This window comes from Aptenodytes forsteri, unplaced genomic scaffold (genome assembly GCF_000699145.1).
Source record: "Aptenodytes forsteri isolate BGI_AS27 unplaced genomic scaffold, ASM69914v1 Scaffold1, whole genome shotgun sequence".
In the NCBI taxonomy this organism is placed as follows: Eukaryota; Metazoa; Chordata; class Aves; order Sphenisciformes; family Spheniscidae; genus Aptenodytes; species Aptenodytes forsteri.
This window is the reverse complement of record NW_008795035.1, coordinates 5,183,170-5,206,723: the sequence shown is the minus strand read 5'-3', so window position 1 is coordinate 5,206,723 and position 23,554 is coordinate 5,183,170. Positions and strand designations below refer to the sequence as shown.

Below are 23,554 nucleotides of genomic sequence, written 5' to 3'. Positions count from 1 at the left end.
AAAAGCGCTAGGAAGGATAGGCGGAGATCTAATGAAAAGGTCCTACGGTACTTTGATCTGCGATGTCCTCCTTTATAAAAGAATTCAAGGTCTAATCAGAAAAACTGCTTGTTTTGCACTGGGCTCATCCAGCCTGCAAGTGCATGAGTGCACTAACGCTACCCCTGGGGCAGCGGCCAAGGCACCCAACACAGGGATGAGGGACGAGCACCGGCTGCGGCTCCGTCAGCTTGGAAGAGGCAGGCAGGCAGCTGCTGCCAGGAATTAAGACAATAGGATTGTGCCAAATGACACAGTAACCTGCCCAATCCACATGGCTCTGAGGAACGGGATCAGGCTGAAAGACAGGTCACTGTGGAAATATAATGCCCTTGCCCTTGCCTACGCAGCAGGAGGTACTCTATAAATAATCTTAAATGGTTTCTTTCTAGGCCAGTCCCATGCCCAAAAGAGAAAAATTTTGCTATGTTTTCATGATAAAGTTGCACAAAATGGAACTTCATCTCAGGCCAGCAAAATCAGTTGGTCTAAAGCCCTCTCGAAGTCCTTCACAGCAAGATTAAAATAGACATAAGGGTTCCGTAGGTTCCTCCTCTGCAGGAGGGCAAATCTCACCCAGCAAATTTAGGGACCCAGTCTGCTGGTTGTCAGTGCTGGATGTTTTCCTCCCAAAGTTCATGTGCCTGTTGGTTAATGAATGCTGTATGTCACAGGATGGACAGTGATGGATTGATCTTTCCTCCTTGATGGGAACCTTTCAATTGAGAGTCTTTTATGTGCATTAAACAAATGGAGTCCTTTTGTCCCAAAAGAAATGCGTAGGAGGGTGGGAGCAAATAAAGTTAATGAATCACAGCAGGTCTTGGAAAAGGCAGGTACCGGGGCACACTTGGAAAGCCCTTAAGAGGCAATTTGTTGGGTCCCTTGATTAAACGAGTCTCTAATGAACCTGAGGGCTTATGTGGGGGCAAAGTTCTTTCTGTGACTTGTGCAACAACATATTTACCTTATCATAAAACATGATTGACAACTGACAGCTTCATAGCAGGCTTGGAATTGCAGTCAAAATTCCTCATTTAATACTCGGGGTTTTAAAAGATAAGGCCATGCTCTCTGTCAAACCGCAGAGGACACATGTGGTATGACAAGAGGAAGAAAAAAACACATTCCCTTTGCCCCCTAGGCAGGACCCCTTATCTGGGGAGTTATCAGCCCTGCCTGTACTGGGGGGAGTTGATCGGTGACTCTGGTGTGTGCTCAAAGTGTCATTTTCATGTTATTCTTTGTTTTCCTGACCTGCAGCGCCGTATCCACCTTCTGGATAGCCAACCCACACAACAACCTTATAAATTGTGCAGCTGCGGGATCTGAAGTGAGTGCAGAAGTTTCTTATTTGGTAACAACTCAGACCGGTTACAGCCCTGCAAGGCTGAGGCTCTTGCTGGAATAAAACCTGCTTCTGTTACTCAGGCATTTTTGAAACTGCTAGATTGAGGCATATATTAATGTGGCTAGCGCTGCCAATAAAAAATAATGCTTTTCCTTTTGCTCCACACTTCTTGTCACTTGCTGTTTCTAGAGCTGGATGGCTTTAACAAAAATTCTCAACCTTTGCATAGTGTGCAGCCTGAATAAATTAAATAAATGTGACTGCGGAGTCCCAGGGAAGTCTTTGGCAATGATTCTGTTGATTGCAGTACAGTAGTGGTGCTCTGAAATTTCAATCAGCACTAACGCGAATTCCACAGGAATTCTTGGTCACATCAGGAGCCTTTATTTTCCTACTAAGACAAATAAACAAGCAAACCAAGCCTTAAACAGAGAGATGTGGTCTTTCCAAAGCTTCCAAATCTGACTACCTAGATTCGGGCTCCTAGATACATTTTTAGGCAACTAAATAAAAATGATCTGATTTTTAAGATCCACACATGCAGTGATAGGAGGACATCAGTGGATGCGTGTGTGTGTTATGGGTTTCGAAAGTCTCGCTTATAGCTTCAATATAGATGTCAAAGCTTAACTTAAGGCACCTCGAAGATGCAGGAGTGTGAATGTGAATGTATGTGCGTGTTAAACTCTTTGCTGCATATAGTTATACAGGTCAATGCTGCTAGCTGTGATTTGTCCCGAAGCCTTCTGGCTTACGTCTCGTGGCTTTACTGATAAACCCTTGGGCTAATGTAGACCAGCAAAGAAGTTCAAGCAAAGTCTCAGATGTCCATTCTCTTTTTCAGGAAACAGGCTTTTGGTTTGTTCTGCACCACGTGCCGACGGGGCCCTCAGCGGGCATGTATTCCCCCGGCTACTCAGAGCACATGCCGATGGGGAAATTCTCCAACAACCGCGCGCATTCCAACTACCGGGTGAGTCTGCACGCAACGGGAACGCTGCCCTCGAAAAAAACACCACCTTCTCGCTCAAGCTCTTTGGGCCTGCAAGCTATTAATGCCTGTGCTTTCTGTTTCACTAAAAGTTGCTGCAAGCTTGTTTGTGTCTGCAGATAAAGCAGCTTGCGTGTTGGCGTGGGAGCTCTCAGAGTCGGCCAGCACCCGCTTCACTTGGCTCTTGGGCATTCAGAGAGGCTCTTCCCTCTGCTCAGGCTGCTTCTCTGCTTCTGCACTCCTAAAATAGTGCCTCCAGGAGCATCTATTGGCAGCTTGTCTAATTATAGACCTCAACTGCCAATGTTAGCAATTAACCAAACAGCTTCTAGAGGCATAAATACGGGCCGCTGTGTCTAATCGCCTTCTCTTTACCTATTTACCCTTAGCATGCCATGTTGTGGGGCTGTGTGTTACTGTTACTGAGTGCTTTAGACTGCAGCAGGGCGTTTATGTGTATGGGGATACATGCACTTACAAGAGAGGTGCAGTTTCTGGAAATGTGCGGCGATTTTGGGGGGTATATGCAAGTCTGGATAGTCCTGGCAGCCCTCTGTTTCACATGCTACTAACAGAAGCAGTTATTAGGATCGTGCACGTGACTTTGCCTTAGAACAATTGGAGGTAGAGCCTGGAGATGGAAAGAACTGTAGAATATATAAATATACTGTAATATTGCATTTCTCTCTTCTTTTAGGCTGGAATGATCATCGATAACGGCGTTAAAACCACTCCAGCCTCTGCCAAGGACAAAAGACCTATCCTGACACTGATTTCTGGGAGGTAAAGTGTTTTGCACAGTTTGGTTTGGAAAAGACTTCTCTATAGCACTGACTGAAAGCTGTGAAATTGCCCCCAAGGAAGCTGACAAGAATCATTGCAATGCCTTTGGGGTGGCTCTTATTGAGGCAAGGTCTTCACTTAGATTTACCACTTTTGAACTTCATCTTCTCCATTCCCCTTCCTAAGGGACACCCAGCACCCACACCCTTCTGGTTTTGTCCTTGCTCTTTAGCTCTGAGCTGAGCTGGCGTGGATGTTACATCTGCTCTAGGGTGTTCCATTGACTTTTTTTTTTTTTAGATAAGCAAGAAAATTAAATGCTCTCTGGTCAACAGCCCCGCTGGGCAGAACTTGCTGCAAGAGTTTCCCAGGAATAAGATTAAAGTATTTCCTGGGAATGCTGTTGATTTTCTTCATTCTTTTAAGACCTGCTTGAACAGGAATTGCTTATGTGATGGAGCTCACACTTCGATTTCAAATTTCTGCCTAGTTCCAAATCTGACACTGCAATAATAATTACAATTAAATACACAGAGCGACCCTTCATCCCTGCACAGCCTCTGTGGCATAATGAGGAATAAGATTAAAGTATTTCCTGGGAATGCTGTTGATTTTCTTCATTCTTTTAAGACCTGCTTGAACAGGAATTGCTTATGTGATGGAGCTCACACTTCGATTTCAAATTTCTGCCTAGTTCCAAATCTGACACTGCAATAATAATTACAATTAAATACACAGAGCGACCCTTCATCCCTGCACAGCCTCTGTGTGGCATAATGGAGTCATTATGGAACCTCTCTATAGAGCGTATTGTATCGGCCAGACCTACCATGGTCTGGTGGCTTCTGAGAATCCCCACTTTTTCCCCAAAGCTGACCCCAGCGAGGAGGCTGATGTAAGCGGGCGGCTTCTTGTGGGCAAAGTGTAATAGCATTAGGACCACGCTTGCACCCTTTTATCTCATTAGAGGTTGAGTCTGGCTCTTAACTTGGTCACCAACCCCACGGAGAGAAAAGGACTTAAATATTCTCAAGTTTCATAGTTTTCTTTCCTGACAGACCAATTGCCTCCAGTTGCACCCAACCTGCATTCCCCCACGACTGGGTTTCTTGACAGAAGAACCTTGTAGGGAAGAGAAACCTGCTGAAAACCTCTGCTCAGCAGGGGAGAATGACAATTTTTTCCTTTTCTCCTTTCCATCTCCGGGGCGTGGGTTACCCATATTGCTGTAGTCACGCACTGGGCAAGCATTGCAGGGGTGGGATCGGTCCTCCTCCCCCAGGGAACCCAGCCAGCAGCTCAGATATCGGTTGTCCTGTGATCCGCACCACCCCAGTGCCCTGCCTAGCATGGGGTGCTAAAAGATGTTCAGAAGTGAATATTGTTTACATTATTTTAATGCTCAATGAATTGAAATTATTAATTCAATGACAAAAGTAACTGCTAAAAAAATAACTTATTAAGAGCAGCCTGCTCTGCAAGTATCTCCAAATTCTCTTGGGAGCCTGGTGCTGCTTTTCCATACAGCTGAACACGTGCCTTGGGAATCTGTCTGCTGCCACAGGCGCAGCAAGTGATTACAAAAGGCAATTTGTCCCTTGCCATACAAGGGCAGGAATGACCCCTGGAAGCCAAGCAATTCATAATGCAGTTACGTTTATGCTCGGGGATTGCGCACCAGCACAGGCTGCAGCTCAGATTATTTATACCGTTTTCCACTTTTCATGTGTCAAGACAGAAAGACTGAAGAGGTGATTATAGCCGGACTGGCTGGGGCAAACTTTGAGGTAGGCTGGGCAGTTACAGAGTTGGAGAGATTATTCTGCATTCTGTTACAGCATTAAATATCTGGGCCAAATTCTGTACTCTGTAGTATTCCTCCAGATACACATGGACGTGAATGAAACTGGAATCCATCTCAAAATATCTGTATTTAACAACGTCTGGGGAATTCACAAGGGCTGATACTAAATCTCTCTTTGAAAGCAAATTCACATTCACTATGATGAAGCTGCCAAAGCAATATTCATTTACTGGAACCCTATCAGCCTGATGCTCAGTTTTAGATTGATATGATGGCTTATTAAGCAAAGCAAAGAGCTATTGAATATCTGTTAGCGCTTTGACAGCTTGGCCTCACTACCCATTGGTGAGGCGTGAATTTTAATCTCTGGACCATCCCTTGCTGGCACTGAGTTGGATACTCGTCTGTCAGGTTTTCTAAGCTGTGTAGTATGATGGAAGATGCTCCTTCAGTAGCAAAAGGGAGAGCTGTGCCTCAGGACCGGGTAAATGACAGCCGAGCTCAGCATCACCATAGCAAGCCAGATCCTTGCTCAGATCTGTGGCCAGAGCAGTGGCCAAAAGGCAGCAGCTGAGGGCACACATTGCTGCAGTTTCCATTTGTGTCTGCTTTTTTCCTACGTCAGGCCAATATTTCATCACACTTGAGAACTTCCGAGTTAATAAATCTTGTACGTGTGTCCTGTGTAACGTATAGTGGGAATAGTGAAGGACATACACTCAGCCCCTCTCCAAGATGTTTTAATTCCTTTCCACAGTAAGGAAAATTTGGCAGTGGTACTCATTGCCACAGTATAGCCAAGGTTAGGAGATAAGAATGCTCAAAAGGGAAAACAAAAGGATATTTATCTAAATAACAGGAATATGCTAAAGGATAACAGTAAGGGATCAAAAAATATCTCAGACTTTTGGGAGCAATAATAAACTTTCCATGCTTTCAGCAAAATATCAGCAATTGCATAATGGAAAGGTGAAAGGAAACTTGGAGCGGGTCTTTACAACTGCCTCGCCTGGACTGTCCTTCCCTTGGCAGTTGGGTCTGGCCATCACTGCTTGACTAGACACGCTACTTGGATAGACTGTTGTCCCAAAGCTGTTCCTGAGTTAGCAGAAACCAGATGTTTAGCAGGGCCGTGCACCGAGCAAGGCACCTTCCCTCCTTGGATAGACTGTTGTCCCAAAGCTGTTCCTGAGTTAGCAGAAACCAGATGTTTATGATGCAGGGCCGTGCACCGAGCAAGGCTACCTTCCCTCGCCAACCTTTCTTCTCTCCTTCTGGTTACAGATACAGCCCACACAAAGATGCTGATCCTTTGAAGCCCAGGGAACCTGCAATAATTGAGCGCTTTATTGCCTACAAGAATCAAGATCATGGGGCCTGGCTGCGGGGTGGAGATGTGTGGCTGGACAACTGCCAGTGAGTTTTGCCTTATTTCAACTCTCGGAGTTCAGCCTGGTGTTTATGGCGAGCATAACTGTGGTTCAGACTATTTATATTGCTTTGCACCTTTCGTGTGGCCAAGATTGAAATAAAGATGAAACGTTAAGTAAACACAGGCATTATTTTACACAAGCAAAACCTGCTTTGTCTGAACTGAAGATCCCTCAGATTGTTTCTCTGTGTGATGCTGCCCAGCATTCAAAAATGGTCACATACACACAGACACACAGACGCAAATAACTGAAAATAAAAACTAATTTTTTTCCATTAAAAACGAGGTGCTTTGAAAAGAAAGCAGCAAAATCCACCACCTTTCCTGGCTAAGCCTGGTCACAGATGAGTTTTATGTGGTTCACCGTTATGCTGAATAAGCGAGTACTGACGAAGCAGACATAAAACTATGCATCACAGCAGCAAGGGAGAGGGACTGGGCAAGTGCGTGTTGTGTTCTTTGAAGGCCGTTTCCTGCGCTGGTCAGAACAGATATTTGTTTCGCACTTGAAAACAGATAATCTTCTACAGTTTCTTTTGCTGAGCCAGGCTCTTGATATCGACCTCAACGAAGAAAGAGAAAAAGGAAAAAGCTACGTTACAAGGCATATTGCGATAAGCCTAGTAAGAATAGCTGTCACACCATTAGCTCGTGTCCAATTCCCAGCCAGAGCTGCCTTACCTTCGAGTGACCCAAACCTCTTAAAGCAGCCAGCGGTATGAACTGGCTCTAGTGACCGGTCGGGTTGGCGAGAATGAGACTGTAGCAGAACGGTCGGAATCGTAATATTGCGTAATACGGTTTGTGCTTCTTACGAACTTATGAACCAGAAGCACCTAGCACACCCCATGGCCAGCAAGAGTTGTCTTCGCAGATCACACTCATGTAATTTAGGTATTTGCATTGCTTATGGAGCAAATGCAGTGTATAGAGGTTGCTAAAAGACCGAGTACTTTATCAGTTTCCAGCAGCAAACCTATGAGCGTATGTGAATTCGAGGAAGCAGCCATCAAACTGTAATTGTCTTTATAGCCACAGTAATTTCCATTTCTATTGCTACAAAAAGACTTATGTATTACATTAACAAAACAAACGTTAATGTGGCGTGCAGTGCATAAACTACGGCGTATGTTTATGGGGCTGGAGGAAGGAAAGAGGAGGCGATAGCGTGTAAAGGGCTGCCACCTACAGACAGAAGCAGGACAAAGCTGGGGGTTACTCTGCTGCGGGATCTCCGCTGGTGGTTTTGCTGAGATCAGCGACAGACATGTTAAGAGTGACACCGATGTGAAGATACCATCAAGACTCACTCATACTATCATATTATTTGTAGCCTTGCTATAAGCAGAAGTCATGGACCGACAGTTGTGATTTATCTCATCTAAAAGCTTTGGAATTTCAGCAAAATGGGTGGACATTTTAGTCTTTTTTTTTTAATAAGGAAGATCTAATCTCTATCATCCTGTTGCTGAAAGAGAAGTCAAGCTTCTCTGCTTTTATAACATTTCCTCTTATAAAGTTATTTCATAGAAGCAGTATGTGATACATGAACACAGGGGAGCAGAGAGGTGTGCGTAAGGCAAAGCACAACTAAATAATAAAAGCTCGTTGGAGTGAGAGATAAGCATGGTCTTTTTACCTAACAGTGAAAAGAGCGTGGTCATTAGATACAGAGAAAAAGCTTGATCAGACAAGTAAACTACGCCCAGTAATCACCAGCTTAACCTCAGCTTGGAGCAATCAGGTGCATGTCTGCTGCTTCATATGATCTGCATGTACTGCAAGATATGCCAAAAAAGATCTTCCAAAACTGGACAGGGAACAAACCTGGGAAAGCCTGAGCCTCCCCATGAGCACTGTTTAGTAATTAAGCCTTGCTGCCCTCCACCTCATTGATTTGGTTATTTTAGTTTGACGTGATAAAACAAAGCAAAACCAAACCTCTTCTGAAGCATCTCTCTTCTCCTTGCAGGTTTGCTGACAACGGCATTGGCCTGACCTTGGCAAGGTAAGTCTGGCGCAGGTTGTGCTGCAGCCTGGGGCGCAGCTGGTAGGGATGGGTGGGAGCAGCCCCTTCACCTCCGGCCCTTCCCTCCTAGTGGTGGGACTTTCCCTCATGATGACGGCTCAAAGCAAGAAATCAAGAACAGCCTGTTTGTTGGCGAGAGTGGAAACCTGGGCACCGAGACGATGGACAACGAGATCTGGGGACCTGGAGGTCTGGATCACAGAGGAAGGACCCTGCCCATCAGCCCGTAAGTTCAGCTCAGCACATCAAAGCGCTCGCTGCTCCCGCTCTCAGTGCGAACTCCAGCCCAGTGAGGTTTCTTCAGCGCTGTTCAGTTTAATAACCATTACACAGAAAGGATTTGGTTTCATGTCTCCCGATCCCAAAGTCCTCACTGTGCAGCTGCTGCTGGCAGGTACATACTTGCAGGCTGCCAAGACAGCATCAAACTCCTCTTTCCTTCCCCCTCCCCTTTGCAAACAGAGTTGCGAAGACAGCAAGAGGACTGTGTGCTAGCTGGGCACTTCTGTATATGCGGTCAGCAGTGGTTGAGCAATGTGGCGGTCTCCATTCAAGTCAGCTGCCAGGAAAGCTCGTAGAAGCCCTTCCCTGGGCTTGAACTGGCCCAGATGTGGTCATAGATGTCCTCAGAGCTGCTGTTACTATTGCTGCTGTGCTACAGGAATTTGATGCCTTTGTTAAATATTTTGAAATGGCCAGTGAACTTCATGTGTGGCCTCTTCCTAGACCTTAGTCCTACAGTTTGGTTTGCAAGTGCAATAATGTTTTGTCGTTATTCCTAAAAACAGTTATCCTAACAGTAGCCCTACAGTGAACAAACAGCTCAGCTGGTTTTTTCTGCCGTATTATGCGCCTCAACTTTGCTTGTCAGTAGCGATACAGGAGGCTTATTATTAACTGTAGTAATAATGAAAACCCAATTTGTTACGATTCTCCTTCTAATATCCTTTATGTATATACATGTGGGCATATCTCATCTTGGGTGTTGCGTGCAGAAACAGAACAAATGCACAGGAGCAGGCAAGTCTTGTCTAAGGGAAACCATTCATTTGAGGAAGGGATCAAATTTATTTATCATAAGTGAAATTTGAAACATCTTATCTTAGCCTCTTAAGGAGTTTAAGCATCTCGTTCACTTAATCAGTGTGAAAAATGGTGCCGTCTTTACCTTGCAGGTGATATCAGAAAAGGCTGTTAATAAAGGTTCATTAGTCTGCCCCTTCACCTCTTTTCAACCGTATAGATTGTAAGACCTTTCCTTGTTTTCAAATCCATTTTTTATTGCAGTTGAGTCGCACTGTTTCTCTCCAAGTTCCTTTGAAAGATGTGGTGGGACTTCTTTTAGCCCTGCCGTTACTCAGCCCAAGGAGTCTGCATGGCTCTGATGAGTCTCAGGTTTCACTGCTGCAGAACTCATTTCTGATGGCAAACACAAATTTATTCATTTTTAGGTCAATGCTTTGGCGTTGCTGTAAGTTCCTTCCCTGGAGGAGCACAGACCAAATAAAGATGATCCGTTCAGACATGAGAGAACTTGAGCTGAACTTGCAAGGATAAGAGGACTTCACAGACCTAAAAAGGAGGGAAATCCCTTCTCTTCCAAAACATGAACTCAGGAGTCATCCTAAGGGCTGTGAGAAATGAAAGCAGCTGAGAAACAAGTGCTGTGGGACTGTACATGTCTAGAATACATTCTCATCCTCATGCTAACGTGTCATGACCAAGTCTCTCTGTCTCCTCCAAATGTGTTTTAGGGATTTTCCCATTCGAGGGATTCAGTTCTACGACGGACCGATCAACGTCCAGAACTGCACCTTCCGCAAATTCGCTGCCCTGGATGGCCGGCACACGAGTGCCCTGGCCTTCCGGCTCAATAACGCCTGGCAGAGCTGCCCCAACAACAACGTCACTGACATTCATTTTGAAGACGTCCCTGTGAGTTATCCTTCTCAGAAAGGCCTTTTCCAGTTGGCTTGGAAATGGGGTTGTGGGCAAAAAGGGTGTAGCAGCCTTTAGGAGAAAACACAGGACCTTCAGGCGGTTGCCCGTTGTCTTTGCCAGAAGTTTAACAAAGAGGGTGGCAGCTAAGAAAGAGAAAATTGGATGGGTGAAATAACAAGAAAATCCAATTCTTTGACAGGTTCACGGCAAACCAGAAGCAGGCATCGATTTCAAAAAAACAATAGTGACATTCAAGTGAAAATAATTTCCATTTCTGTATGTCTCAGAAACTGTGAAACAGGGAGAAGAATCTGCCCTTTTATTTTCCACAGCAGTATAATATTAAAGCAACAACAGAAGGAAGTCTGTTGTGGAAGGTCTAACTCACCTAGAAGCAGAAAATACTGATTTTGGGAAACAGCCAGTGAAACTGAGCCGATGCAGGGCTGTGCAGCCCTGCACACCGGGGTAATTCCATGGACTCCAGTTCTGCAGACATAAGTGAGAGCAGAGCTCAGCCAAAAAGGGTCTGCCAAACTTTGAATTACAGTATGAACTTCTGGGTGCTGGTCTGAACCCTTCCTGGGGTCTGTGCTTTTGAGTTATTTTTGTATTTGCTTGCACAAATACGTGCTAACTGGTTTGCTGAGGTTCACCTCTAGCGGCTGTGAAATCCAACTGCCAAACATTACAAACAAATAAATAAGTAAAGTGGTTCAGACTGAAATGATTTGGGTTTCTTAACTTTCAAAAAATTAGCAGACTTGCTCACATGTCAGGAAAAGTGCTGACTAGTGCTAAATGGGATGGGAAAGGCAAAAATTCCCCTAAAAGTGTTGGTCGGTCACTCTCTCACATTGCACCAGGCAGGCTGGTGAAATGTCATTTATTTATGCTGGATAAAAATATCAGTCAGAAGTTGCCTGAGCAGCCATTTCCCAGGGGAGGTCGCTGATTATTCCCAGCATCAGTGTGACTTTATGTGGCTTTGGAACCTTGAAAATATAACAGCAGACAATGAGTGAAGTGGCTTTAGTGAAATCGCCCCGTCTCCTGAACCTTCCTCCAGAATTTTATAACAAACCTCTCACAGCTGAGGCTGAAATTCTGGTGGTTTTAGCCTTTCCCCCATGGTCAGCAGGGAAATCTGACAAATCAAACACACCTTTTAAGTGTGTGACCCAGCTCTACACTGACTTCAGGCTTACCGAAGAGGCAGTGTGCAGGCAGAGACAATCCTAATATGCCTGCACCAAATGGCACTGATGTTCCTGCCAACTAACATGAGCAGCTCAGCTGAAAATTATTTTGGTGCTTCCATCTTTGGGTGGTCAATTCCAGAAGCTCATAGTTTTATTACTACGTAAGTGCTATCTCAGAGGACCTGCAACCCCAGACTTCATCTGGAGTCATGGGGCCTCAGAGCCATTGAGCATCAAGCTTACGATGTCTCAAGCTGAGCAGCCAAGATCTGTGGCCATTTAAAAAATGGTGATGTTAGTGCATACACAGGTTTCTTCATGCACAAGTTGACCCGCAAACCCAACGCTATTTCTTGTCCAAGCTACTTTCCAATGCCAAATAAAGTCAGAAAATGGGTCCTTTGAGCCACTCTAGTGACCATAGCCATCCTTTGCTCTGTACTCTAAGTGATGAATTCCTTTCTGGAGATCTAAGTGTGTTTCACTGTTTGTTTAGATTACCTCAAGGGTCTTCTTTGGAGAACCTGGCCCCTGGTTCAATGATCTGGATATGGATGGTGATAAAACATCAGTTTTTCATGATGTGGATGGTTCTGTGTCAGAATATCCAGGTTCATACCTAATAAAAGAAGATAACTGGTTAATCAAGCACCCTGACTGCATTGATGTGCCCGACTGGAGAGGTTCCATCTGCAGCGGACACTTTGCACAGGTAAAGCTGCCTACCTTGCAGTATCGTTATCGTTTTATTTTATATTAAATTTCTTGGCACCGTAAAGCTTGACCTTTAGAAATGAACTTTCTTCAGGGTGCTCAGGGTTTATTTATCTGCATGTCTGCGCAGGTGGTTTTGAACACGAGGATACTGTGGTACATTTTCAGATACTTTGGCCTTGACTGCTAACAGCTCTAACAACTTCTGCCTGAAGTCCCCTAAGAGCTCCATGGGCATTAACAGATTAATATTCATAAATCTATGGGCTGCCGGCTAGTTATTTTTCCTTGATTTATGGAGGGAAGTGTTGCCCACAGTGTTATGGGAAATGTGCTGAGCAGTCGAAATTAGACTTCAGCTTTCATCATCTTTCATCCTGTTGTGTAACCACCAAACCATTCTTCCTACCACACGAGCTCCGAGTGCTGCTGCCTTGAGAGAGTCCTCACTTTCCTCTGATGAGTAGCGCTTGTTTTTGTCTTGGGTGTTGCAACTGTTGGGGTTTTTTTCTGTGTAGTGCCACTAAAGCCAATTCCTAACCACTGAGCTGGTTTTCATGCTTCTGAAATCCAGACAGAAGGGTCCTTGTTCAGTAGAAGTCAGATGTCTGAGGTAGATACTGTCCCACTGCTGAGGGTTGCCGCTAGCGCTGTGAAATACGTCAGCCCTACTGCAGGCCTGTTTGAAGCCTTGACTGGCGCATACTCTTGAACTCAGTGGGTGAGGAAATGATCCTTCTTTTTTTTCTGAAAACAGTTCACTTTGTTGAAAAGGAAGCCTAAGAAATTAAATATGTGTATGGCATACAGGTCACTGCTGAAGTCCCAGGCCTTGCACCAGTTCACATCTATTGAATAACAGCACCTTTAATGTTTTACTATCATTCATTAAACACTTGGTCATCTTTTTTTCATCTAGATATACATCCAAGCCTACAAGCCAGCCAACCTGAAAATGAAAATAATAAAAAATGACTACCACAACCACCCGCTCTACTTGGAAGGGGCTTTGAGCAAAAGCACTCATTACCAGCAGTATCAGCCAGTTATAACTCTGAGGAAAGGCTACACCATCCACTGGGACAAGACAGCCCCTGAAGAGCTGGCCATATGGCTCATCAACTTCAACAAGTGAGTGATCCGACCAAATTCCAACATTCCAGCCCAATAATGTAACTGCACATTTTCAATGGGTGAGGTCATCACCTCATGAGCTCTTCCAGAATGAACATGCTTGTTCCAGGAAGTCCGTTGAGTTCACCATCTTTCCATTTGACATCTCAGATTCCTGTTTCCTCCCCTGGGAAGCCCTGCAAGATAACACGGTTCATTTTTGGAAGCCTAGAGCTAATTCATTCCTGGTGCATGGAAGTCACAGGTGTAGAAGTCAGGAGCAGATCTGACCCACGTTGCTTAACTAACCCATGGCTGTTATATCTAATTGACATTGCAGTGATTCATCCAAAACCATTAAAATTTTAACCGGCCAGGAAAAAATTAAGTTACATTTCAGAGTGAATTATTTAGTTTGGCTTCTAGCGTGACCAGGAAAATAATAGTCATGTGTCGACTTGTTATAATGTGGGTCTTTTTGCTATTTTTAGGAACGACTGGATCCAAGTAGGGTTTTGTTATCCTAAAGGGACGACATTTTCCATTCTCTCAGACATCCACAATCGTCTCTTGAAGAAAACGTACAAAACTGGAACCTTCTATAGAACCTCTCAAATGGAGAAACTGGAGCACAGATACCCTAGCAAAGGATACTACTACTGGGATGAGGACACTGGGTAAGGAAGCAGGCCGTGCCGATTTGGACACCGCTTTGAGAAAGCTGCTGGAATCGTGAGCCGTTTGGCTAATGCCATTAGCGGGGATCACAACAAAACCAGAAAGTCTTTCTGGGAATGTGACCAGCGTTTAATTTTCCTGGGACTCCCACGGCTGCCAGTCATTCATAGCCTCTGCTGCACTGCCAATTACTCTGGGAAATGCTTTGCCGAGTGAATACAAATTAGAAAAAAAAAGACAAAAGCAAAGTGCAGACTATGAAACTGAACTGGAGACACACCCAACCCTTTTTGTTTTGAACAGCAACCATGTGTAAACACCACGACAGGGATGCACAGGAACTAAGAGTGTAAAGCCTGTTATTTTCTTTTAAAGAATTAAAATAACGGGAAAGAAAGAGAGCGCTAAAATACAAACCATGTATTTCTACATAAATGTATCATTATAAACCAGAGCTCAAAGGGAGTTGAGGTGTCATCTAATTTCTCTGTCTTAAGTTCCCTGACCTCCCCAAACCATTTCTGAGATGTGTCCCCCCTTTTATTTGCATGTGGTATGTTGAGCACTATAGATGCAGACATCGGCACAGGGTTTGCAACGCACATTATTGCAAAGCATTCGGAAGGAGTCCATCAAAACTGGGAGTTAGCCATTTTTTGCACGGAAGTCTCAAGGATGCTGTTCACTCTTCTCCCCTACCTGCAGGCTGCTGTTTCTGAAACTCAAAGCTCAAAATGAGAAGGAGAAATTTGCTTTCTGCTCTGTCAAAGGCTGTGAACGAATAAGGATCAAAGCTGTGATCCCAAAGACGGCTGGCGTCAGCGACTGTGAAGCCATGGCCTATCCCAAGTACATCGAGACACCAATAGTAGAAGTGCCAATGCCTAAGAAACTCTCTAGTGCGCAACTGGTAAAGTAGTTGATTTCTTATCACAGAATTATCGCCAGTGTAAATCTGTAGTTCCGGCACATACTGTGCCCACAGACATAGAAAGACTTTGTACCAGGTTCAGTATCTCCTGTGCCTGATTTTCTGAAATGGTCCAGGTATGTGAAACGTATGAAACAGATTCTTGCACGTGTAGAGAGCACAGGTCCTCAAAGGACGAAGCCACCCAAAACTTCTGTTGAAGTTGGGTACTTAGTCTTTTGGGGCTCTGTTGTGAAGTGCTGCGCTTAAAAGTACAGGGTGAAAAGTGATGAGCTGGAAGACAGGCTGGTCCAGGGAATGTGATTCTGGAGAGACACAAGGTTTCCTGCCTGGCCTCCAGCTCCTCCAGGCTATAAGGACTGCAGTGTCAGAGAAGGGACTGCATAGCCGAGTATCTCATTCATGTAAAGCATTTTGTACAACACTGTCTCCTATGTACTGCATCCAGCTCTGGAGCCCTCAGTATAAGAAAGACACGGACCTGTTGGAGCGGGTCCAGTGGAGGGTCACAAAAATGATCAGGGGGATGGAACACCTCTGCTGTGAAGAAAGGCTGAGAGAGTTGGGGTTGTTCAGCCTGGAGAAGAGAAGGCTTCGGGGAGACCTTCTTGCAGCCTGTCAGTCCTTAAAGGGGGCTTATAAAAAAGATGGCGGCAAACTTTTTAGCAGGGCCTGTTGCGACAGGACAAGGGGGAATGGTTTTAAAGTAAAGAGGGATAGATTTAGGCTAGATATAAGGAAGAAATTTTTTACGCTGAGGGTGGTGAAGCACTGGCACAGGTTGCTCAGAGAGGTGGTGGATGCCCCATCCCTGGAAACATTCCAGGTCAGGTTGGACGGGGCTCTGAGCAACCTGATCTAGGTGAAGATGTCCCTGCCCAGGGCAGGGGGGTTGGACTAGATGGCCTTGAGAGGTCCCTTCCAACCCAAACTATTCTGTGATTCTATGATATCCAATCCAGTCTAGTTCTGGAGGAGGGAGGGGGATATTTATCTGTCTTTTAGCCTTTTTCACTCATCACCCTCGAAGCAGGAATGCACAGCAAAGCCTCAGAGAACTATGTGTCAGCTCTGCAAAGTGAGAATTACTTGTACTCTGCCATTTGGTGAAACAATTTAAATGCTGACAGGATGAGCAGAGAGGTTACCATTGTGCCCAGTCTCATTAGCAATGTAATTTGGCAAGTCAGTGCTTATTATGTAGCTTTCTTGTTGATTGAATTTCAAGGTTTAAAATGCTTTCTGAAAATGCAGCGTTCAGGTAATGGACATCCTCACTAGAAAACCTCTTTTCTCTCCTTTTTTTGGTTTTTTTTTGTTTTTTTTTTTGTGAGCAGAAGACTAAGGACCACCTACTGGAAGTGAAAATAGAAACTTATAAGAAACAGTACTTCCACCTAAAGGATGACTTTGCATACATTGAGGTGAGCAGGTCCTCTCAGTGAACTTTATGGGACAAAATTCTAAGATACTTGCTTCATTTTTATGGAAAACTTGCTTACAATGTTACCATGCATAGTTAGATTCAGGTCACTTTTGCTTCATATTGTGCAAAAAAAAAAAAAAAGGCTGTAACTTCTCCATATTAGCAAAAATGCGGGACAGCTTGACCTCAGAGATCTGGAATTCCACCCTTTGATAGAAAGAGTAGTCCCGTGACTCAACGCTATCAGTGCTTCTTGCAGGTGGTTGTTTGCAATTGTGTTACTGTGATAGATCAAGAATGTTTTTCCCCACGCGCAGGTTGACGGTGTCAGGTTTTTCCTCACTGATGAGGGTATCCAGCTGGTTGTGATTGACGGACATCATGGAAAAGTTGTTGATCGAGTAACGTTCAAAAACTCGATTCTACAAGGAATCCCAGCACAGATAGAAAACTATGTCAACAACATCAAAGATCAGTGAGTAAATAATCCGGTGTTACTAAGGTGCAATGTACAAGAATGCTGTACACCACTCATCTTTTTCCTGGGTTTTGCCACCCAACATGGGCCAGACTGACCCGCTAACAACGTGCTTTTGTACTGCCGACTCCAATAGAGTCCAAATGTGAGCAGGCAGCAGAAGGATGCAGACTCTGTGATTTAGGAACTGATCGAGCCCCCGATAAAGTGCAGAGCTACACTTGATTAATAAACTGCAGAGCTACATTTATGTTGTGGGTTACAGACAAACTGCAGACTTAAATTCACAAATAAACTCTCAGCGCTTATCGGTACAGATGTGCACAGTTTACATTTTTCTATTGCCTGCATACTCTCTCCAATCACAGAAAATTCCACTAATAAAATGCATTCCTCTTTGCACATGTTCCCTGCCCAGACCTAAGGGCTGGATGCTTTTATTTTTTAAGTGTGGGCAGCCAGAAAAACAGAGTTTTGCAAGTGGGTGGTAAGTAGCCAACACATGTTCCTGCATCCTGGAGGACAGCAGGTTCATCTGCTGGAGTAGGATTGGGAACAACACCAGAAACCCTTTAACCAAAGGGGTTGTTCTCATATTAGTTTGTGGAGTCCTATTGGGAAATGAATATATTTCATTGTTATTAAATCTGGTTTGATTTGAAATCTGGTATGTAACATTTCATACAAATATGACTGCTTTGTTGATGAATCATCTGAAATAACTGTGGGCAGATCGACAGGATATTGTTCTGGCATTTATTCCAGAAAGTTGGGGGAAGTTTCAGCAGGGTGCCATGCAGGTGGATACAGATGTGTTTCTACTGTCTTAAATAATTCTGAAGGCTGCAAAAAAATACATTGAGTAGTTAGTGCAGAGAAGCATGGTAGTTGCTCACTTTCATTAAAAAAAAAAGAGCTTTTCAGAGAGGCCATCATTCTCCTTGGCAAAAAATCCAATCTCAGTCCTGGCTAAATCCAGCTCCTGGATTCTTTCTTACTTTAGGGGATTGAATCGTAATTAGACTTCAGGTGTATTTAAATCCTTCTGCGCCTCATTGTCTTCTCTGGATTAGCGTTGGAACCGGGTTAGGTTTAGGATTAGGATTAGAACTGGAAGTTGACCCAACATGGTCAGCACGTATCAGGTCTCACTCAGCTGTGTCTTTGCAAGGATTGAACCCCCAAATTATTGTCCTTCTTTCACCAAAAGTTTTCCCAGCCCATCCCCTGCAAGCCTTTCCAATCGGATCAAGCAAGGGCTTCAGCTATAGCCATGAGACGTCTTTCATTCATTTGCCAGATGGAAGTGTTGTTCAGATTCAGATGTGGACACCGTGCAGATGCCAAGACTGTACAGCCAGCAGCTTCTTGTCACCTCTCCCCGCCGCGATGCAGAGCACGGACTGTACAGAGAGATGGTGCTAACGGGGGGGAAGGGGCCCCACCAGCCTCGCCAGCCTCTCACGAAGAGACTGCTAGAACAACTTCTAGGTTTATGGATTTGGGGATGTGAGAAGAGGTGTTTCTAGCAAGGACAAGCCTTTTTGTTCATTTAAGCAACTCTGCAGGCCAAATTCCTCTTTTTTAATAAATCCACTTTTCTGATGAGTTTCCCAGGGATAAGAAAACAAAACATCTGGTGAATTTATTTTAAACTTCCATAGCAGGAAAGGCTTAATAGAAAGTAACGATTTTAGTGAACTGAAGAAAGAAAAAAGAGGTGATTCAGCATTCACAAAGTACTCGAAACCAGCCTGCCAGCTCAATCCACTCTTGTAAGCACTAGGGTATTTTAACACCTCAGGTTTATTATAGGAAAAGTCCTGATGACTCTTAACTCTTTTGCTTCTCTTGTTCCTCTGCCACCACCCGTTGCTATTTTCCCCCGAACAGTTCCAGTTCCAGCTGAGGTGTTAAGATGTAACTGCTGCACTCAGTAGCTCAGGCCTTGAGCTCTGCAGGAGCTGTTGCCTAATTAATTTTGTCGACTTGTGTCCACCGTGATGCAGGAAAGCGGACCCAGCAAGGCTGGCATTCTGCAAGATTGCAAATGCCATTGGAGTCAGGCAAGTTTCATTCACGGAAACCCTGCAAGGTGGAACGAAATAATTTCACCTAAGCGTTTGCTCTATTAGTCCGTGATGCAGCTTTAATTAGGAGCTGAACAAGGATGATATCCCAGCCCCACTGAGCTTAAGAGCAGGACTTCCACTGAACTCACTGGAGCATAGCTCTTCCTCCATACGCTTTGAGATAACCATTGGAGGTGTTTGTGCATCTTTAGGAAGTAAGGAGGTTAACATCACCACTTCTCTACGGACAATTCTCACTGTAAGATTAACCCCTCATGTTTAATTTGAGTTTTTATTCTACCCTTTCAGAATTCAGCCTAGGCAGTTGCTGGCTTTTACCCAAGCATTTACAGATTTGCATTAGCTTAACACACTCACCTCATGTCTTTTGTTTATCACTTGGCATTTGTAGAAGACCCTGAGAATTCTGAGGTGAAATACAGTACATGCAAATAAGGCAATAATAATAATAATAATAATAATACCCTTCTTAAGCAAAAGCACGCTGAAAATGAAGGAAAAGCATCAGGCCAGCAAAAATCTCAAAGCAGTGACTTTCTTCAGGCTTTATCCTGCTAATGCTGCAAGAACAATAAATTATTTGAGACTCGCTCAGCGCATCCCAGGGAGAGCATGTTCCTTTCTGAGCAAAGCAGGATGGAACTGCTGGTTGGAAACATTGAAAACATTATAGAAAACAGTGTTTTAGGAAAAAAAAAAGTGACTTTGTCGGCTTCCTAATGGGTTTTGCATGATTGGAAAAGTGAGTATATGACTAAGCTGTTGGAAAGCATTGACAAAAGCCATTAAAGCAGAAACCACTGTAGTTCATCGGTGTCTTTGAGTCACACAGGCAGGAGTTACCAGTGCTCAAGACAGACAAGCGAGGAATGTGTTCTGACTCTTCACCTGTTTATAAATGGCTTTGTTTCCTTCAGCTCCATAGTGCTGGTGACATCTAAAGGAAGATTCATTTCAAGAGGACCATGGACTAAAGTACTGGAGAAACTCGGTGCAGAAGAGGGTTTTAGGTTAAAAGGTAACCACTTTTGAAAAATGCAATTCTAAACCCCTTTGATCTAGCCCCCTCCCATGGTTCCAGTAAAGGGACCTTTTTTCCTTCTTCTAAACTTCGCCTTGCTTGTTTCTATCAGCATGTGCTCCAACATCCTGGGAGCAGTCATTTATTTATTCAGTGAGGTTGTATCTACTGCAGCTTTGGGTAACAGCACTCAGTTTAATACTGTAGATGGGAAAAGTGCTCTGGCAGTTGTTCTTAGAAGTAAAGAATTCAGGGGGGTTGATTTTCCAGATTCATTTTAAATAAAAAGGCATTTTAACAATAGGAATATTGGACTTTTTCCCCCCTAAATGCCCCAAAACAGGATTTTTTTTACTTGTCTGAACTTATTTTTGGCTGATTTTCTCTTGAAACAAAATTCTGACTTGATGGCACAAAGCATATCGATTTCAAAGCATCACATATTGCACTAGAATATTGCTCTCTCGTGCACGTTGCTCTGATCAGCTCTAACCGTGAGCTTTTGGCACACTTTCCTCTTTCGTGTGTGTGTTATACTCGCTAACGTAGGTCTTGTCTGTTGTCCTGTCCCTCATCATCCCCCCACCTTCCCCAAGCAGGAAAGGGTTTTGAGTATAACCACCATGCAAATAATGATAGCTTCAACAGGTAGCTCAAGCTGCCTGCTAGGAAGGGTTTTTCCTCTTTCTCCTCTGCTATGTATCACGTTAATTAATGGAAGCATACAACATGTAAATAAGATATTAATTAAGCTTCACTAGGAAAGTATTTTTTAATACCTGGAGAATGCATAATTGGCAGTTTGTGTGCAGTGACTTTCTTCAGGCTTTATCCTGCTAATGCTGCAAGAACAATAAATTATTTGAGACTCGCTCAGCGCATCCCAGGGAGAGCATGTTCCTTTCTGAGCAAAGCAGGATGGAACTGCTGGTTGGAAACATTGAAAACATTATAGAAAACAGTGTTTTAGGAAAAAAAAAAGTGACTTTGTCGGCTTCCTAATGGGTTTTGCATGATTGGAAAAGTGAGTATATGACTAAGCTGTTGGAAAGCATTGACAAAAGCCATTAAAGCAGAAACCACTGTAGTTCATCGGTGTCTGAGTCACACAGGCAGGAGTTACCAGTGCTCAAGACAGACAAGCGAGGAATGTGTTCTGACTCTTCACCTGTTTATAAATGGCTTTGTTTCCTTCAGCTCCATAGTGCTGGTGACATCTAAAGGAAGATTCATTTCAAGAGGACCATGGACTAAAGTACTGGAGAAACTCGGTGCAGAAGAGGGTTTTAGGTTAAAAGGTAACCACTTTTGAAAAATGCAATTCTAAACCCCTTTGATCTAGCCCCCTCCCATGGTTCCAGTAAAGGGACCTTTTTTCCTTCTTCTAAACTTCGCCTTGCTTGTTTCTATCAGCATGTGCTCCAACATCCTGGGAGCAGTCATTTATTTATTCAGTGAGGTTGTATCTACTGCAGCTTTGGGTAACAGCACTCAGTTTAATACTGTAGATGGGAAAAGTGCTCTGGCAGTTGTTCTTAGAAGTAAAGAATTCAGGGGGGTTGATTTTCCAGATTCATTTTAAATAAAAAGGCATTTTAACAATAGGAATATTGGACTTTTTCCCCCCTAAATGCCCCAAAACAGGATTTTTTTTACTTGTCTGAACTTATTTTTGGCTGATTTTCTCTTGAAACAAAATTCTGACTTGATGGCACAAAGCATATCGATTTCAAAGCATCACATATTGCACTAGAATATTGCTCTCTCGTGCACGTTGCTCTGATCAGCTCTAACCGTGAGCTTTTGGCACACTTTCCTCTTTCGTGTGTGTGTTATACTCACTAACGTAGGTCTTGTCTGTTGTCCTGTCCCTCATCATCCCCCCACCTTCCCCAAGCAGGAAAGGGTTTTGAGTATAACCACCATGCAAATAATGATAGCTTCAACAGGTAGCTCAAGCTGCCTGCTAGGAAGGGTTTTTCCTCTTTCTCCTCTGCTATGTATCACGTTAATTGATGGAAGCATACAACATGTAAATAAAATATTAATTAAGCTTCACTAGGTACCTGGAGAATGCATAACTGGCAAAGTTTGTGTGCATATGTGTGCTCTTGTTCACCTGCATCCAGCCAGCCATTGGGTGTAGCCCTGCACACGGGTGGTTTTCTGGTGCAGCCCCGACACACTCCTAATATATTTGCTCTGATTCGCAGAAAAAATGGCTTTCGTCAGCTTCAAAGGCAGCTTCCGCCCTGTCTGGGTGAAGCTGGTCACTAATGAGGACTCAGCTAAAATCTATCAAGCACTGCCAATTCCTGTGGTGAAGAAAATGAAATTATGAGGACACGCTGCTCTGCCTTCTGGCTGCCAGCATGCCCCCATGGGACGGACTACTGACTGCTCACCACAGGCACCTTGCCAGCTCCAGAGGTGTAGCATTTTGTTGTTGTTGTCGTTGTTTAAAAAGAAATCTTACTGTAAGTAGCTAGAGTGGCCACATGTGACAGAAAAGCCTTCCTCTGTGATCAGCGTATGTTCTGTGATCACCAGCTCCTCGCCGGTTGACTTGCTCACCGATGCCATGTTGACTCTCGTATTACTAAGCAAGGTTTGACCTGTTTTACACGGTGCTGGTTTTATCAGCAGCCCTGTGACAGACTAACTTATGTGCTGCCTCTCGAAGGGGGAGTTCTAGATCTGAAGGCCATTGAGGATTATTGTTTTTACCAGCCTCTAAGTTGTCCAAACACTTTTTTTTTCCCATAGTGTAACCAGCTGCTCACATAAACGTGGAATGCCAATTCAAAGGCTTGTTGAAAATCTAAGATGGAAAGAGTGTATTTGAAGGATTACCTAGATGCTGGGAAACATAACTGGACAGTAAGAATTTCTCCTAAAGCTTCTATGATATTTGATCAAGCTCTTTGGGGTCTGTGTTGTACATGCTAACCCACGGCACATAGTTGGGGAAGGGATGAGAGAAGGAGAAGATAAAACATGCCAGCGGAGACTGATGAAACCACATCTTTCTGCTTGCTCAGAAAACTGCATTTCTCCTATGGATCAAGGTTTTTTTAATAGTGGTTGCTCAAAAGGAAGTTTTCCTTCGACAAGCAGCTGTAGGCTAGAAGGAAAGCAATGTCAATCAGCACATACATTTTCTCAGCCCTTCCTGTACAGTCCCTCCATGTAATAAAGTTCAGGATCAGTCTGGAGGGTTTATGGTAGCCAGTCAAAGACAGCATCCTGTTCAAGGCTTCCAGTTTTTAGTTGGGAATACTGGGACTCACCTTTTTCTGCCTCAGATAGGATGAGCGGCCCTTGCCTTTCCAGGGAGGTCAGAGGGAACGGGATCAGACTGCTCTGCTGCGTGTTGCCTTCTGATCGTGTCCTCAGGCTTAAGGGCGTGAGTGTCTTGGTCCTCCTGGAAGAGTTACATGAGATCTGGATGGAAGGTGACAGAGGTCTTACCAGGTAGCTGAAGCATTAGAGTGGGACTCCCCATATGCTAGTTGGATGTCTTGTACC

At 44.1% G+C, this 23,554-nt stretch overlaps 1 protein-coding gene across 1 annotated transcript in view; it reads left to right on the top strand.

The window, feature by feature from the left end:
* Nucleotides 1-22,367, top strand: part of CEMIP (cell migration inducing hyaluronan binding protein) — a 54,866-nt gene extending 32,499 nt beyond the window's left edge. The window contains exons 14-28 of the mRNA XM_009276549.1: nt 1,303-1,372; nt 2,235-2,363; nt 3,079-3,164; nt 6,253-6,384; nt 8,373-8,408; nt 8,500-8,655; nt 10,184-10,364; nt 12,069-12,284; nt 13,206-13,417; nt 13,891-14,076; nt 14,783-14,987; nt 16,346-16,432; nt 16,752-16,909; nt 19,923-20,023; nt 22,240-22,367. Coding sequence (XP_009274824.1) covers nt 1,303-1,372; nt 2,235-2,363; nt 3,079-3,164; nt 6,253-6,384; nt 8,373-8,408; nt 8,500-8,655; nt 10,184-10,364; nt 12,069-12,284; nt 13,206-13,417; nt 13,891-14,076; nt 14,783-14,987; nt 16,346-16,432; nt 16,752-16,909; nt 19,923-20,023; nt 22,240-22,367 — 2,083 coding nt within the window. The remainder of the gene's footprint in view (nt 1-1,302; nt 1,373-2,234; nt 2,364-3,078; nt 3,165-6,252; nt 6,385-8,372; nt 8,409-8,499; nt 8,656-10,183; nt 10,365-12,068; nt 12,285-13,205; nt 13,418-13,890; nt 14,077-14,782; nt 14,988-16,345; nt 16,433-16,751; nt 16,910-19,922; nt 20,024-22,239) is intronic.
* Nucleotides 22,368-23,554: the final 1,187 nt, after the last annotated feature.